This window comes from Pocillopora verrucosa, chromosome 14 (genome assembly GCF_036669915.1).
Source record: "Pocillopora verrucosa isolate sample1 chromosome 14, ASM3666991v2, whole genome shotgun sequence".
Lineage (NCBI taxonomy): Eukaryota > Metazoa > Cnidaria > Anthozoa > Scleractinia > Pocilloporidae > Pocillopora > Pocillopora verrucosa.
Window position 1 is genome coordinate 15,324,420 of NC_089325.1, and position 16,089 is coordinate 15,340,508.

The following is a 16,089-nucleotide window of genomic DNA, read 5'->3' on the forward strand; positions in this document are numbered from 1 at the left end:
TGGTTTAATTTTTTTGAGATGGGGAAACCAATTAATCCTAAATGAATGCAAATAAAACGTCTTAGTTCTTCTGTGTATCCAGACTTTACTCCAGTCCTAGGAAAAAGCTAGGAAATCTATTTGGGCAGAAATTATATATTATTATACCCTGCAGAAAGAACAGTTATAGGAAAGCTAAAACTGTGGCCTGGCACATCTCCATGAATTTCAAGCTGAGTAACATGAACACCATTTTAGCTGGAAAATGGTCCGTCTGCATGCAAAACTCTTTGAGGCTTGGGGATTTCTCTGAATATACTTCAATTAAAGTGAAATTTTGTGCTAAAAATTACGTATGATTGATAGGGCAGTTCCTAAGTTTGAAGGTAGCTTTTACATTAGGAATGTAATGGCTACTGGTGATAACAATCAACAGCTTCACCTGTAACATTGAAAGAGCTGAGCCATGACAGCTATTATGGGTTACAGCCTTTATTAACAGCCCTGATTGAGTAGGCTGGCTTAAGTTTTGTTTCCATGTTTGCCTCACCAATGAGCTTGATCTTCTTTACATTGAGTTCTGATATATTTTTTGCATTTCAAAATAAAAAGTTTTCTCATCTTTTTCAGTATTTAACATGATTTGGTACAAAAAAAGAGTGCTAGATATGTGCTTTAATCTGCTAAAACAAGCCACATAATTTGATAAAGAAAGAGAGTATGAGATGAAACACTAAATTAAAATTTTTATGAAGTAAATGCTAGAAATGTGCCTGTTGTCAGCGTGAAGCCAATGATTCCTTTAAAATTTAGCAAACTTGAGGCATTGTAGGATAGTTACAATTTAGCAAGAAAATATAGAAAGTCCCATGGCTGATATATTAACCATTTAACTCTCAAGATCTCATTAGTAATTCTCCTTATTGTCTGCCATACAATTCATATAATGTTAGTTTGGAGAATTTGGAATTGGATCAACCAATAATCCCCTAATTGATATTTTTCTTTAAACTCATTACTTGTTTGCTTGATATTATACTGATAGTGTAAGGAGAAATTCTGTCTTGGTCACTAGTGAGACTGAAAGGGTTAAATAATTTGTGTACCAAGATACGCTTGTATTATTAACTTCTTTCTGTGCTTCACTAGTCCAATGAAAGAAGAGGTGTGTTTTCAAACATGGGCTTTTAAATGCACGAGTCAGACACGTTTGGCTGGAGGAATAGTCCATCTAACAGTTGTGTGCTTGGTTGCCAAGCCTTTTCACAGGAGTGAGACTAAATGTGACCTTGTTATGATACAAACCTTGCTCCTTTTCAAATGTAAATTACTTTGTTATCATGCTAACTAGATATTGATCTCTATCACAACATGGTCAACTTCAGCCTGACTCCAAATCAAAGGCTTGGCAACTAAGTACAAAGCTGTAAATGGCCTATTCACCTTCAATTTAAATGGTAAGAACCAATCCCTTGCCCCCCTCCTCCCAGGAAGGTGAAGCCTCCAGCATCATAATCAAAGGCCATTGGGTAGCAAAACTCACTCTCTGCCAGCAAATCAACCTGAGAGCTCTGAGAACAGTTGTGAGAAATTGGTCAACACTAAGAAATATATATGGATTATAACCCTTAACTTTCATGAGTGACCAAGACAGGATTTCTCCTTACTATATCTATACAATATCATGCAGACAAGTAATAAGAATAAAGAAAAATATCAATTATGTGATTACTAATTAAGCAAATACCAAATTCTCCAAACTAACATAATGAGAATCATTTGGTAGACAGTAGGGAGAATTACCATTGAGATCTTGGGAGTTAAAGGGTTAAACTATTTCCCTCACAGGCAATCAATGAAAAAGCAGTAGATTATGTCTCAGTCACTTCCATTCAAAAACATAAAAGTAGGTTTTGATTAAAAAAAATATATATATCCCTGTAATCTTTGCAACTTTTATCACAGCCTAAGGAGGAACTTTTTAAGGGAACATCTTTTCAGGTGCACAGGATGTCTCTTGAACAGAGGTTCCACTATAAGATGGTTCCTGTCACAAGTGAATGTTCATGATAAAATGTTATTTCCTCAACAGGATTCAAGATTTAACCAGGAAATTGACAAAAAAACTGGTTACCACACCAGAAGTATTCTTTGTATGCCAATCAGAGATCACTACCATGGAGAGGTATGTCATTTAAGAAGAGGAATCCTATTGGCAGATAAAGGGAGGCATCCCCATATTTTTTTAATCAAAAACAAGGCATGCAGGATCATGGTGTTCTTTTCAAAGTAATTTAAGTAGCAGTGCCCCTTTAACTCACAGAATGGTGCACTGGTGAGAAAAACTGCCTGCCACTACCTGTGTGTTGTTTTTGAGTTCCCCAAATATCATATAAAGGTTGAGTTTGGTGTTAATAATGGTGTAATGGTATTTGGTGTTAATAATTATTATTGTTAATTATTGGTTCCATCTATTTGCACTGAGGATGCTTCACTTGATTCTGAAGTCTTCCTTCCTTCACCAAACCAACTCTCAATTTTCCAATTCTGCCCAGAAATGGTGATGGCAAAAAGCCACTTTTTTTAATCCCTATGGCTTTATTTGATTTTGGCAATGAATTCTGTTTGTTTACCTATATTTTCTTTACCCTCGTAGATTATTGGCGTTGCTCAAGTTATAAATAAAAGAGGATTTTTAGATCACACTTTTACCAGAGAAGATGAAAAGGTAAAAATATGTAGTGCGTTTTTTATTACTCTTCTTGGGTGAAGTCTGGTAGGAGACAAACTTATTTCCTAATGCTCAGCATGTGATAAATATTGGTTGAATGGTGATGGTGCATTTATTTCTTAACTTTTTGGTGTGTCTTGCACACTGCTAGAATTAGCGATGATGAACACTATCCTTACTGCAAAAGAAAAAGACAGATGGTAAAATTTTAAGCTTGGCTGTTGAATAAAGAAGATATTCAATTCAGTTTACATGAGTTTACTGGTAAAATTTCGCCAATCCTGAACCCAACCCTTACCTCTCTCACAGCTTATATCATGGGGAAAGTATATTATATACGTAAGGAATTAACAAGTTTTGCATGATTTAAAGTAAGGTCATCATCAATGACCTCTTTGTTTTGCAGATATTTAGCAAATACTTGGTCTTCTGTGGAATTGGAATTACAAATGCAGAACTCTATGAGAGAGCACAACTTGAAATTAGAAGAAACCAGGTGTGTTATGATTAACCCACTACTACATACCTATCTTGCACAGAGCTCTTAAGTCTCGATCATTGAGCGTTAGACTTTAAATTCAATCTTAATTTCTCATGCAGGAAATATTATTTCTCATGCATGTAAGATTTCTGCTTTAAAATATTCATTTTGAGGTAACAAACTACTGCTGCTACTTGTAATTTTAATTTATCCTTCTAATTAACATTACTCCATGCTCCCTTTGTGCTTGCTTCTAACTCTTTCCAATGTTAGAACTTTTTGCTTAGGATAAATGAATGCACTCCTTAGATGCATCATTTTTTCACAATTTTTCAGAGGAGCATGCCCCCATTCTCCACCTCCCCACCGCCCCCCCCCCCCCCTCTCGACAGTGTTGCCCACAGCATCACTTTTAAGGCTGTGCATCGACAACTTCACTTTTTTCCAGCAAATCAACTTGAGAGCTCTGCATAGCTATCTTGCACATCTGATTCAAAGACGTAAAATTTGTTTTAATTTCCAGGTTTTACTGGATTTAGCTAGAACAATTTTTGAAGAACAGAGCACACTTCACAACATTGTACAGAAAATTATGATGATCACACAGACTCTACTTCAATGTGAAAGATGTTCAGTTCTCTTAGTTGATCCTTCTTCAAAGGTATGAGTTAAAGTTATTCGTTTGAAACGCTAATACTTATAATTTTGATGCTGTGTACTGAAGGGAAAAAAGGGTCTAATAAATTTTGCTTGGTGATTGGTAAGTACAGTGTCTTGTGAGTAAGTTAATCCAATTTGTGTTGTTTACTGGTGGTAATAGCAATAGAATTGTTTGGTTACACCCCTATCTCCCCCCTACCTCTTCCTCCCTCAATTTTTTCAATTGTTTTCCTTTACTGCTACATCTCAGTCCTTCCCCCCCCCCCCTCCCCCCTCAATCTCAATCTCACAAAAGTCACGGAAATGAAGCATAACCCAAAACTGAAATCATAAAAAAAAAATTGAAGAACATCCCTAACCAATATATTCAAAAGAAGATCCAAGTGAGTTGAAATATATGTTGTAGGTAGTAAGAATGAACATTTGCTTAGAGAATTGTTAGTATAGTATTACTATGAAAAGCAATTTTTAACAAAAATTGAGTTTAATTTTTTTTTCTCTATTTATTGTAGACACTTTTTTCTCAAGCTTTTGATTTAGAGGCCCGGGACTATTTAAATGAAGATGATCAGACCGTGGTGAAACACAGATCATGGTAAATGTAACTTTCATAGAATTATTAATCCATTGAATCCTGGGTGTTTCATGTGCCCAGTCTGCATACAACAAAATTTTTGAGCTTCAGGAAGACTAAACTCCATATGCAGTAAATATTTTCTGATTGTCTGCTTCCAGACACAAGCTCCAAGTGATAAACAAAACTCAAACAATGAATTATTTGTTAAGAAATAAAATGTAATGGTGTAATTTGATTGTTCGAGTGAGTATGTATAAACTGATTGGTCAGTTTTGTTGTGATGTTATTGGCTGTAAACCACACTATTGACTGGGACTCTGCACAATGCCAGACCTACAGCACCAATTACTTTCAACAACTGACTCTGGAAAACTGGTTTACTAACTTAGACAGACTCCCCTCAACAGGTGTTAACTACCACCTACACCATATAGACAACTTATTCATGACATTAAGTTAAAACATTACAAATGAACCAAACACAACAACTGACGTATGCCACTTGAGTCTTGCAGTTATGAACACTATTTAAATAGTAGTGAAAATAAAGCCTGAAATTTTTGGTAGTACTTATTATAATATTATAAATAGTGTTCATAACTGTGAGGATTGCTTCTATATTTGTTTCTTCAACCGCACTTTGCATATATGATTTTCATGTATTTACAGTCATTTATTTGCCCCTTCAAGGGTTTATTTGGAACCAACATAATGACCAGCTCCCAGTTTGCTTGTTAGCTCAGGTTGTAAAGCACTGCACCAGTATTACAGAGGTCAAATCCCATACAGGCCTGACTTTTTTTCAGGCCTTAATTTCACTACTGCTTAAGTAGAGTTCAGAACTGCAAGAATTGCTTCCATATTCATTTCTTCAAGTGCAGTTCACATGTATGATTTTCATATATTTACAGAGAATTTGATATTAGATCAACTAATAATCCCCTAATTGATATTTTTCTTTATTCTCATCACTTATCTGGTTGATATTGTATTGATATTGTGAGGAGAAATTCTGTCATGGTCACAAATGGGAGTTAAAGGGTTAAGGACTGTAGCCCTCAACAGTCTAGTTCTTTTAGTCATAGTTGTTTTATATTCTTCTTTTCAGTAGCAAGACAGAAGTCCGATTTCCTATCAATATAGGAATTACAGGTCATGTTGCAACAACTGGCGAGGTTTGAGATGCCTTTTTTTGTATGGGAGACTTTGGTTTATGTAGATGTACTAAAAAGTTATTATCTGTGATTTTTCCTTTATTTTTTCAGACATTAAATATTCCCGATGCGTATCAAGATGAGAGATTTGATCCAGCTGTATGTATTCAATATTTTATGTTAAATGACATCTCTTGGCAACCATATGTGACATGATCAGTTTAAAATGCAAGCTTTACTCTACTGCACAGCCCACTTATGTTTTCTTCCTGTTCTGTTACACAGGTTGACCAAGCTTCAGGATTTGTCACCCAAACAATTCTATGTATGCCTATTAAGAACAGCAGTGAAGAAATTATAGGTGAGGAAGTGAATATTAATGTCTGTCTCAATAATAGGCCATTTTACAGTTGTGTACTTAGTTGCCAAGACTTTGATTTGGAGTGAGGCTGAAGGTGTCACCATGTCATGATGGAGACCAATATTTAGTCAGCATGATAACAAAGTCATATACATTTGGAAAGCAGCAAGGTTTGTATCATAACAAGGTCAACCTTAGCCTCACTTCTGTTCAAAGGCTTGGCAGACAAGCAGTCAAGCGTAAAACAGAGTATTGACAATTTGGGTATGAATCAATGGAACAGAATGACTGTGCATGCAAAATGATTGGATACCACCTCTTGAGGCTTGTTAAGTGGTCTGCAACATGACTGTCAGCAGCTTAAAACAACTGTTTAAGTGATATGTCTCCAATTTCATGGTCTGCTTTTGATCATAACACTTTAAGAGATGTAAATCCCAAACTGATGTCAGTAGTCTCATTCAGTCATCTAAAAATTTTACAATAATTGTGCCTTGCATTTAATAATGAAGATCCCAGCCAACTGGGTTGGTCTAGTTTGGTCTGGTCGTTAATACTCTTTTCATAATTGGTTCTGTGGTATTTGTTTAACCTTTTACAACCTAAATTCATCATGCATATTCTCTGCACTGTTCTCTATACATTTCCTAAGGTGCTGAAGAGGAGAATTTGTTTAACAATCAAGAGCTTCTTTAGTTGGCAATCATTTCTGTTATTCTCATGACCTTGATATGTGATTCTGGGGTGATACTGTAAGGAGGAATTTCATATTAGTCATTCTTAGGGGTTAAAGGGTTAACAAACAAGGATTTTTATGAGCCAGACCCACTCTTCTATCCTTTGCTAATAACTGTCATTTTCTCTAAGAATAAAGTTCCTAAAAGTTCGTTTTCCTCTTCTCTTTTTTCAGGTGTTGTCCAACTCTTGAACAAACTTGATGGCACAGCTTTCAACAAGAATGATGAAAATCTCTTTGAGGTATATCTTCTGACAAAGTGTGTACTAATTTATGGTAGATATGATTTGAAACTTGTTTAGATGGGCAAGTGAATTATTTGATCTCAACCTATTTGCTGCTGCTAACATGGCCCAGTTTGTAGTGGCAGTCATGTAATATCTGGAAGGCAAAGGTTTGAACTCTCTCAAAGCCAGAATTTATTCAGACTTTTCTTTATTCAATTTCCTCTTTTGCAGTACATCTGTGAGGATCAGTTTGATTTTTGTTGACCTCCTTATACAGAGATGCAAAATTATAGAGCTCTATCAATACCCACCTGTACTTATAAATGCCAAAATATTCCTTCATATCCAGTAATGATATTTCTTATTTTCCATTGGTTTTACAGGCTTTTGCAATCTTTTGTGGCATGGCAATCCAGAATACTGTTATGTATGAAAATGTCAACAAAGCTATGGCAAAACAGAAAGTTGCACTGGAGGTAAGAATTGTTTATTAACAAGCTCAGGGTTTCAGTAACAGTTGGGTGGCAGGTAGATCCATCTGTCTGTGGCATTTCTCAAAAGTCATTGTACTCTTAACATATACATGTTGACATCCAAAAATGTCAAAGTACCAGGTCATTTTACAGTTGTCTGCTCAGTTGCCAAGCTTTTGATTTGGAGTGAGGCTGAAGGTGACCTTGTTGTGAGAGAGACCAGTATCTAGTTAGCATGATACCAAAAGTAATTTGCATTTAAAAAGAGGCAAGGTTTTTATCATAACAAGGTCACCCTTAGCCTCACTCCCATTCAAAAGCTTGACAACCAAACACGCAACTGTAAAATGGACTATTGGGGAAAACCTGGAAAATAAAGGATGATGCTGCTGCAAGATTCTAGAACTTCAAAATTTCCTGGGAAAGCTTGGACATTCTTAGCAGTGAAATACCTACCAGCCCCTCACATCTACTTGCCTGCTATTTTTGACTGTCCATTTGTACCACATCTCGACCCTTAGACCCCTAAGAGTGACTAACATCTAATAATTATTTGTCCTTTCAATATCACCCCTGGATCACTCATATAGGTAACACGAATAAAGGAAGTGATCACCAACTGAAGAAGCTCTTGATTGTGAAACAAATTCTCCTTGTCAGTACCTTAGGAAATGCTTAACAACAGTATGGAGAATATGAATACTGATGTTTAAGTGTAAAGGATTAATGAAATCACTGCAAGTTTAATGGATGTCTTGAATGTTTGAATTAGTGGCCAGCTTTTGATGAACACCATGATCAAAATAAGTACCTTCCTCTTGTCTTGCTCCACTATCTGGGGTTAAGTCACTAATTTTTTGTTTTTGTGTTGTGTTCAAGGTTCTTTCCTACCATGCCACTGCCCCTTTGGAGGAAGCTAACAAATTAAAGGTACACAACTTTTACATTTGATTAATAATTCAGGTTCCATGGAAAACCTGGAGAGTCTAAGAATTTTTCAATATCACTTGAAAGCTTTGAATGGGTTATTTACAATTGTGTACTTTGTTGCCTAGCCTTTGATTTGGAGTGAGGCTGAAGGTGACCATGTTGTGATAGGGACCACTGTCTAGCCAGTATAGCTAGCATGATAGAAAAGTGATTTACATTTCAAAAGCAGCAAGGTCCATGTCAACCCTCTAACTCCCATTAGTGACCAAGACTGAATTTCTCCTTCCTTTTTTGAAACAACATTAAGTAGGCAAGTGATGAGAACAAAGAAAAGTATCAATTATCAGTTGATCCAATACCAAATTCTCCAAAATAACATCATAAGAATTATACGGCAGACAGTAAGGAGAATTGCTAATGAGATCTTCAGAGTGAAAGGCTTAATTAGCCTCACTCTTTTTCAGAGGCTTGACAACCAAGTATACAACTGTAAAATGGACTATTTATGGTTTATGGTTTACAGTTTCCATTGCATGAAGTGTCTATAGCAAAGTAACAACATCCCCCCCCCCCCCACACAGCATTTCATCAGTGAGACTTCCCTGATGATTTGTCAGTATCCATTTGGCTATAATTTCTTGTGTAGAAGAGCAGGAATAAGAGCTAAACTTTGTTGGGTTTTATCTCAATTTGATTCAAAACTAACGAAAAAAAAAAAACCCCTTTGCAAATTAAACTTTACACTAAGCCCTAGTTAGGCTAACCCATTCACTGTCATGGGCAATTACCATTAGGCCATCACATCTGCCACTTCAGAGTGGGATAAGCTCCGGCAAAATTAGTTCTCTGGCTGGTAAGCTAACTGTATTTATTTTACCTTAATTTTTTATCCTTCTCCTCGGCAGTCTGTTCCTTTACCATCAATCAAAACTCTTAATCTGTTGGAGTTCACTTTTGATGATGAGTTGGTCAGTGATCAAGATACTCTTCTAGGCACTCTTGCTATGGTGATGGACCTAAAGTTACATGAGCATTTTAATGTGGAGTACCAGGTAAAACAGTGTACTGCTCTTCCTTTTTTATTTGTTTTTACTTAATTTAGCTTACAGAATTGTTTGAATACTTAATATATATTTTTGGATTTTATTTTATTACGGAGTAAATTTCAATTGAGTGTGAAACGTCATCCAGAATCAACCCTTTTACCTCTAAGAATGACTAAACACACATTAAGGTCAGGAGAATAAGGAAATGATCAAAAACTTAACACTCTCTTGATTGTTTAAAAAATCGTTCTTGTCAGCACCTTGGAAAATGTATAGGGAACAGTTTGGAGAATATACATACTGATGTTAGGGTGGTAAACGGTTAAATTCATTTATTTTGTTTTACTTCACTCTGTTGTTGGCCTAGAAAAGTTGTGCTACCCTTTCAACCAAACAAACAAAAATAAAACAATTTTGTATTTTCCCATAATGCACAGGGTATTTTTGTTTTCTCATTGACTTTTCATTGGTTCCTTGTGTTGGCTGTTTGTCCTTCACACTCTTAACATAAACATATATATTCTCCACACTGTGTTCTCTTAACATTTCCCTTGGTACTGGTGGGGAGAATTTGTTTGGCAATAAGGAGCTTCTTAAATTGGTGATCGTTTCCTTTGTTCTCACAACATTTTCATTTGACTCTTAGGTGAAACTGTAAGGAGAACCTAGAAGCCAGTTAGCCTTGTGGGGTTAAAGGATTATGATTACTTTAAATTTAGTCTTTGCTGTACAATCCTCATATGAAATGTGCTGCATCATTAGTAACCAACTTTAATGTTTTTGTTCATCAGGTTCTCTGTCGCTGGATCCTAACAGTGAAGAAAAACTACCGGCCTGTGATGTACCACAATTGGAGGCATGCATTTAATGTAGCTCAGACAATGTTCACCATTCTCAAGGTAGTTATCCATTTTTTTGTTCTGGCAACCATTTTGTGATTCCAGATCAAGTCATGGCAACCTCAAAAAAGGAATGAGCTCGGAGCCCTGATAAACATAACATGTTTTCATAAAAGGAAATACCTGTTATATATGGCATTAGTGTTAGTTTTTTTCCACAATGTGATACTTTGGATTATAGGTGGACGAATTTGGGAAGTTGTTTACTCCAGAAGAGAAATTTGCTCTTCTAGTTGCCTGTCTTTCACATGATCTTGATCACAGGGGAACCAACAATTCATTTCAAATAAAGTAAGTGGACAGAACACTCATTTTGAGTGTGTTAAGTTCTTCTTATGTAATGTTTTGCACCCTAACATCAGTATGCATATTCTCCTTATTGTTCTCTATACATTTCCAATAGTACATTTCCAATAGTACCCACGAGGAGAGTTTGTTTTTTACAGCCAAGGGCATCTTAAGTTGGTGATCATTTTCTTTGTTCTCATGACGTTAATGTTTGATGTCTGAATGATACTGTATGGAGAAATTAGATGCTAGTCACTCTTAGGAGTTGAAGGGTTAAGGTTAAGTCTTAGGTCTCATTCCATTTTCTTTAACAAAATTCTCCTCTTTCACAGTGGTTGTTTGAGTGTTAAACTCAGTCGACTACTGTCACATGAATAAAGGGGGTAAGTTTCTAAAGAAACTGTTGTGCTGCATCGGTGTTAGAGTATAACAGGGTAATTTAGTATCATCAACTGGGTTGATAACCTGAACTGGCCATTGTAAAGATTTTAAAAGCTGACTTTTTGAGCTTTAGCCCTTTGTTAGAGGTTAAGAAGGGATGAAGGGCTATGACAAAGGGCTAACACTTGAAACATCAGCTTTGAAACTCTTTATGGCAAAAAATTTATGTTATCAACACAGTTCATAATACTAAATTACCCTGACTAATGTCACAACCTACAAATTATGTAAATTGCTAAAGTGTAATATTCAAATTATGATAACTAGCTATTCACCACACCCTTAGGAGTGCCTCGGCATTAGCACAACTTTATAGCACATCAACTATGGAGCATCATCACTTTGATCAATGCATTATGATCATCAACAGCCAGGTATTGATTATTGTTTAATCTGTAAGGGAGATAGGATATTAAGGTTAGGCCAGATGGCTTGTTATGTTTTGTAGTAATCCCTATCTTGTACAGTTTCATTGCTTTTTTGCTTGTGATTTAGAATTTCTGGAACACTTAGTGTTTATTCAGAGCATCTCTGTCCCTTTCCAGTTACACCTTGCTACTGCAATTATCAGTTGAGTGAGATGTGGATAAGTAAGGTGATGAAATTATGGTTTTGGCACAGGTGACCTTCCTCAATTAAAGGGGTGGTAACTGAATCTCAAGAGCTAATTATCACCAACCATTGAACATGAAAGTTCAGCAAAAGAAGTGAAATAACATATTGCCATAAGAAACAGAGCTAGTTACCCATGACAATAACAGAATTTTCACATCAAAATTGGTCACCAAACTTCCCCCACGCCTCGCTCATCTGAAAATTGCAGTATTTTATGTTTTGTCAAATAATGTTGACTGATGTTAATAACTATTTCACACTAGATGAGTAATGAATTAAATACTTTTTATCTCTTTTACTTTACTTAGTATTGTTTTACCTAATATCTCATTTTAGGGAAATGAAATTTTTGGATCTCTCTCAGCTGAGGATTATAACAAAGTGATCAAACTTGTAGAACAAGCAATCATTGCAACTGATCTAGCCTTGTACTTCCAGTAAGTAATAGACAGTATAGTGTTCTTACCAGGTTGATGCACTTGATAATGATTTTTGTTCTTGGGAATAATGTCAAGGAGGCATTTCCATTCTGAATCTTTTTCGTCTAAGGAAACGGGCTGAATTTTTCAAGAAAGCTGAAGCTGGACTTGAAGATTGGTCAACTGATGAAAACAGAGAACTTTTGAGGTGTGAAAACATCTTTTAATATTGTCAGGGTTTTTTCCAACTTTTGTTGAACAACTGAGTATCAAGAAATTGTGCTTTTTGGTCATTTTTTAATTGATGTAACTATTTATAGCCTTGTTGCTTATTTCACATACCCCAACCAGCCCAGATTCTTGTTCTAATAATGTACATGAAAAAACTACACGCATCTGATTGGCAGAAAACAATTGCATTTTTCATGTAGCACAAGTGCAAAGTTGTAACACAAGTGCAAATTATAAATAGCACACAAGTTACAGAAATTTACTCCACTTGACTTTCTGTACTGCATTTTTCATGTAAATTATTAACAAGTAACCAGATGATTTCTCATTCAAGCAATTTGGTGTAATTAAGCACTTGTAAATTTTTCAAAGAACATGAAGTAGTCATCAGGATTTGGTTTTAAATCAAGAGAACAACTGATAAGTTTGAATATTCTCATAACCCTTTTACAGGATAATGTGTGGATTGCATAGGGAGAAGTTACTTGTTAATCACTTTTGGGAGTTAAAGGGTTAAGTAACACTTTATATCTTATATGCATTCAGAGCTATGATGATGACAGCATGTGATCTTTCAGCCATCACCAAACCTTGGCCTGTACAGAGAAGGGTAAGGAGATTTTACTGCTTGGTCATAGTTAAGTGGTTAACCATTTTAATGGTTTGTTGAAATAATTGTGCTTCTGAGAAGAAAAATGTAGTTGTTCTTGTTCTAAATTTTATGCCAGTGATGATTACAACTCAATTTCAAAATTTGAGTGTTTTTTTTTTTAACAATCATTTTCCATAATCTTGGTGACTAATATTACCAGATAATATTCCAATAGGTGTGACTTGAGAGAGCTAGATCAACTGAAAAAACCAATGCTAAGATTTACAATTTTTTTTCAACACAGCTGTTGAATAAATTTTGTTCTGTTTCTTTTGTTTTTGCTGTTGATTTTTCCTATTTAAAAGTAAGTGGATTGTTTTTTCTCATCATACATTTGTTATTGATATAAAGCAAGCAGCTCTCTACTGTTTGTCTCAACCTTTTCTTTTTTTTTTCATTTCTCATTAAAGACAGCACTACTTGTGGCTGAGGAATTCTTTCAGCAAGGTGACCTTGAACAACAAGAGTTGAAATCCACACCCATGGCTATGATGGACAGGGCAAAGAAAGATGAACTTCCACAAATGCAAGTTGGTTTCATAGATTCTGTCTGTCTACCTCTGTATAAGGTGAGTGGCATTCAATCATTTGGTTCAATGTTCTCAACATTGTGTGTAAAATCAAACTTTTCTAGGAAAACATAAATTTTTTTCTTAATCTGTCATGGAAAGTCATGGAATTTTACTGCAATAAAATAAAATAATCCCGCTCTCAGTAACAAGGAATTAAACAGTTTATTTACAAGGTTGATGAACTTGTACATTATGTCCAGTAATTCTCATTTGTTGGCTAATAAGCAACTGGCAATTCAAGTTTATCTTTTGGGCTTTTGATTAGCTATCGAAAAAAAAGAACTCTACATTAATTATAATTTCTCAGAACTTCAAGGTAGATGAATCTTTAAGTTTTCTTGCAGGCTTTTACACTAATGAGTCCAAAGCTTGCTCCGCTTAAAGAGGGCTGTAGAGAAAACAAATTACAATGGCAGAAACTAGCTGATGATTACAAGGCACAGGTGTGACAAAAGCTATACATTTTGTTGATACTGTTATTACTACTAAACATCTTGCTACAAGCCTCAGTGAACACTGATTTTCACTCAAAATGGAGTTAGAGTAACCAAAGAGTTTGAGCTATATGATGTGGTGAAATTATTTATCAGCTACTTGGTAGAATACAAATACCCCCTTACCTTTTTGTTTCTTATGATCTAGTGAAACTATATTTTTGGATTGAACTGGCTCTTTGATCAGATTGTTGTTCCTTCTCTCCAACAATGTACTGCAATTTTCAATTTAGTGAGGCGCGGTGGTAACAAAATTGTGTCATTGTCTGTTTCCAGTGGCAATGTTTTGTTTGATTTCTTTTGGGTTGTGTAGTTTGATGGTTGGTGACGTGTAGCTCTTGCGATTTGGTTACCATTTGACAACACTGTCATGTTGTGGTCAAACCTGTCACCAAACTCTTTTAGTGCCTTACTCAACTGATAACAATAGAAGGTTTTTTTTTCGAAATATTGATAACAAGGATTAATAGAAGTTTATTTCCCTTTTAATCTCTATTATTTCAAGTTCACTTGCTCAGCTTTCTGAAATGAACTAATTGGATTGTAGAGGACAATTTTGCCATCAATAGAGTTCGAAAATTTGGGCTATTGACCTCAAAAAGAAGATGGTAATGAGTGCTTAACTCTTATCTCTCAAAGAGTTTTAATTAGTTTTTTTTTGTATGAGACTTATAAAAAGGTTTTGATTCCCAATAGCTGGATGCTTGGAATTTTCAAACAAATTGTTTTTTTCGTCTTCTTTGTACAGATTGAGAACAAAGTGTGGAGAAAGAGATGAGATCTCAGATGATGTAAATACTGAACATTTGTTATTATTTTTATTTGCTTGATAGCCTTAGCTGAGCTGTGAGCTTGCATGATCTTTGTAATACCTAGTAAGTATGTAAACATTATTTTTTTCACATCCCATTCATGGCAATCATTCATAAAATGTCTATTTTTTCCCATTGTTGACATGAAATTATTATTTTGTTTGGTGTTTAAGAAAATTTAGATTAAAAGTAATATTAACATGTAATGTAACATCAGTTGAATATTAACACCTGATTTAACCACATTAAACCCATTTTGCCTAGGATTTAACTAACCACAACTGGTAAATAGAATTAATATTATTCTGACTTTTGCCTGAGAATAATATTGTCAAGGGTTAGAAATCACCTGACTTTCATAAGGTAAAGTTTTCTAAAGGTTAATTCAACACAATAAGTACATTTAACCCTTTTATTTAAGATAAAAATTAATGATTTATTAATATGTGATGAATATTGATTGGCATTGATATCGATTTTGAATTTATTCGATATTAATATCATGACAATTGTCAATTAATTTCAGTCAGGCTATTGATAAGTGTATATTTTGGCCATATTTGATAAATTTTTATTTTTTTCTTGAGCTATGTAGTAATAAAATCTAAACATCAGAGGGCACACCACAAGGACTCTTCTCTGAAATTATTTTGGCACAATGTAATAGCTCTCTCTTGTAAGTTGGCAGCTCAGCTGAAAAGACATTTAAGAAGGATGACACTTCACAGAAAATATCACTGAAGCTGTCTCCCTTTCCTCCTTCTCAGAAGTATTGTGAAAAAAGGGCTTGAGTCTGTCCTTTTTTTTGAGGAAACTCTAGTTGAATGTGATGTTCTCGGCAAAAAGGGGGTAATTTCAACCTCATTCCTGGGCCCACTCTCTTACTTCCTCTACTAAAGGTCAGCCTACTGTCAGGGAATTTGAAAGGGGGCAGATTGCTGGTGAGGGAGGGAGGGGGGCTGGTTGACAGCGTAGGATCTCAAGTAGGAGTTGCATTAATGCTCCCAATTGCAAACAATGGTAAGTCCTGGGAGAGTGTGAGTCTCTTGTTTGATAACACTTAGCCCTAACATATTTTCAGTTGAATTCTTTCTTCTTTTGTAGCCTCAAGATGAGAGGAAATCAAACAGAAAAGTATGCCTGTCTCATTGGAAGACAAATAGTATATTAAAAGAGTTAAAGTAGCAATCTTGTAAATAGACATCATATGAATTTAATTTTTCTAGCAAATGAATAGTAAGATCATTGCCAGTTGGTGTTTGTATAAATATTATTGTACATGGTCAAGTAAAACTATAGCAGTGTCTGTTA

The 16,089-nt window shown here is 35.2% G+C and overlaps 1 protein-coding gene across 1 annotated transcript; it reads left to right on the top strand.

Annotated features, from left to right (window-relative positions):
* The first annotated feature begins 2,073 nt into the window (after window positions 1-2,073).
* On the top strand, window positions 2,074-16,089 carry LOC131774744 (dual 3',5'-cyclic-AMP and -GMP phosphodiesterase 11). Its single transcript, XM_066161962.1, has 22 exons — window positions 2,074-2,164; window positions 2,636-2,707; window positions 3,117-3,206; window positions 3,715-3,852; window positions 4,364-4,446; window positions 5,537-5,603; window positions 5,694-5,741; window positions 5,868-5,943; window positions 6,854-6,921; window positions 7,290-7,382; window positions 8,259-8,309; window positions 9,215-9,361; window positions 10,147-10,254; window positions 10,436-10,545; window positions 11,270-11,357; window positions 11,935-12,035; window positions 12,148-12,225; window positions 12,795-12,858; window positions 13,311-13,469; window positions 13,817-13,915; window positions 14,800-14,841; window positions 15,883-16,089. The coding sequence occupies exons 1-21, from the start codon at window positions 2,135-2,137 to the stop codon at window positions 14,803-14,805; spliced, it is 1,776 nt and encodes a 591-aa protein (XP_066018059.1). The 5' UTR covers window positions 2,074-2,134; the 3' UTR covers window positions 14,806-14,841; window positions 15,883-16,089.

Excerpts from the sequence above, each read along its gene's own strand:
- LOC131774744 (XM_066161962.1), top strand. The coding sequence starts at position 2,135 with ATGCCAATCAGAGATCACTACCATGGAGAG. Across the intron at positions 2,708-3,116 it reads TTACCAGAGAAGATGAAAAG|ATATTTAGCAAATACTTGGT; the intron begins GTAAAAATATGT and ends TTTGTTTTGCAG. Across the intron at positions 5,604-5,693 it reads ATGTTGCAACAACTGGCGAG|ACATTAAATATTCCCGATGC; the intron begins GTTTGAGATGCC and ends TTATTTTTTCAG.